Source organism: Aplysia californica, unplaced genomic scaffold (assembly GCF_000002075.1).
Source record: "Aplysia californica isolate F4 #8 unplaced genomic scaffold, AplCal3.0 scaffold00009, whole genome shotgun sequence".
Lineage (NCBI taxonomy): Eukaryota > Metazoa > Mollusca > Gastropoda > Aplysiida > Aplysiidae > Aplysia > Aplysia californica.
The window spans coordinates 157,127-157,785 of NW_004797279.1; the positions used below are offsets into that span (position 1 = coordinate 157,127).

The 659-nt window shown below is 45.2% G+C and overlaps 1 protein-coding gene across 1 annotated transcript in view; it reads left to right on the top strand.

Annotated features, from left to right (window-relative positions):
* The first annotated feature begins 308 nt into the window (after positions 1–308).
* LOC101860861 (ficolin-1) overlaps positions 309–659 on the top strand; it is a 5,484-nt gene continuing 5,133 nt past the window's right edge. Inside the window, exon 1 of the mRNA XM_005089747.3 lies at positions 309–451. Coding sequence (XP_005089804.1) covers positions 385–451 — 67 coding nt within the window. The 5' untranslated portion in view covers positions 309–384. The remainder of the gene's footprint in view (positions 452–659) is intronic.

Genomic DNA, 659 nt, shown 5'->3' on the forward strand with positions numbered 1-659 from the left:
TCTGTCAGTAAGTATCTGACAACGTCAAATGAAGGATAAACCAAAAATAGTTCATGTGAATAGCAAACCTAAAAAAAAAACCCAACCCAAATACATGAATAAATAAGTAAAATAGCATGGCCATGCATGAGGGAAAAAAACTTAAATGTTTTTCTTGCCCACCAACTGTATCAGGAAAACCATGTGCCGTATCCGCTTTCTGGCTCAGCCTGGACACAGCCTTTCAAGGTTGGCAACAACAAAACGTGGATATGACTCGAGGTCAAGTTCGAGGCCAGCCATGCCGGCTATAAAAGCCAGGTTAACAGACGTCCAGGGCAATACTGCAGCTGCGAGGACAGATTGACAGAGAACACTTGCCTGGTTTACAGACGACCGAGTACCATGGCGCCCTCCTACAACATTCTGACACTGATCGGACCACTTTGCCTCATGCTCATTTCTGGAACGGGTAAATTTTACTTTTCTTTTCTTCTCGTTTGTTTTATTTCCTCTTTTTTCTCCTAATCCCCACGTCTTCGACTTCTTCTTCCTTGACCTGCTTCTGTCCGCGAACCTCTTGTGATCTGATCTACTCCCTCCCCCTCCTGTCCTCCTTTTATCACACCCACCCCTACCCCACCCCCTTCTGTTCTCCCTCTGTGTTTTGATATATCCTG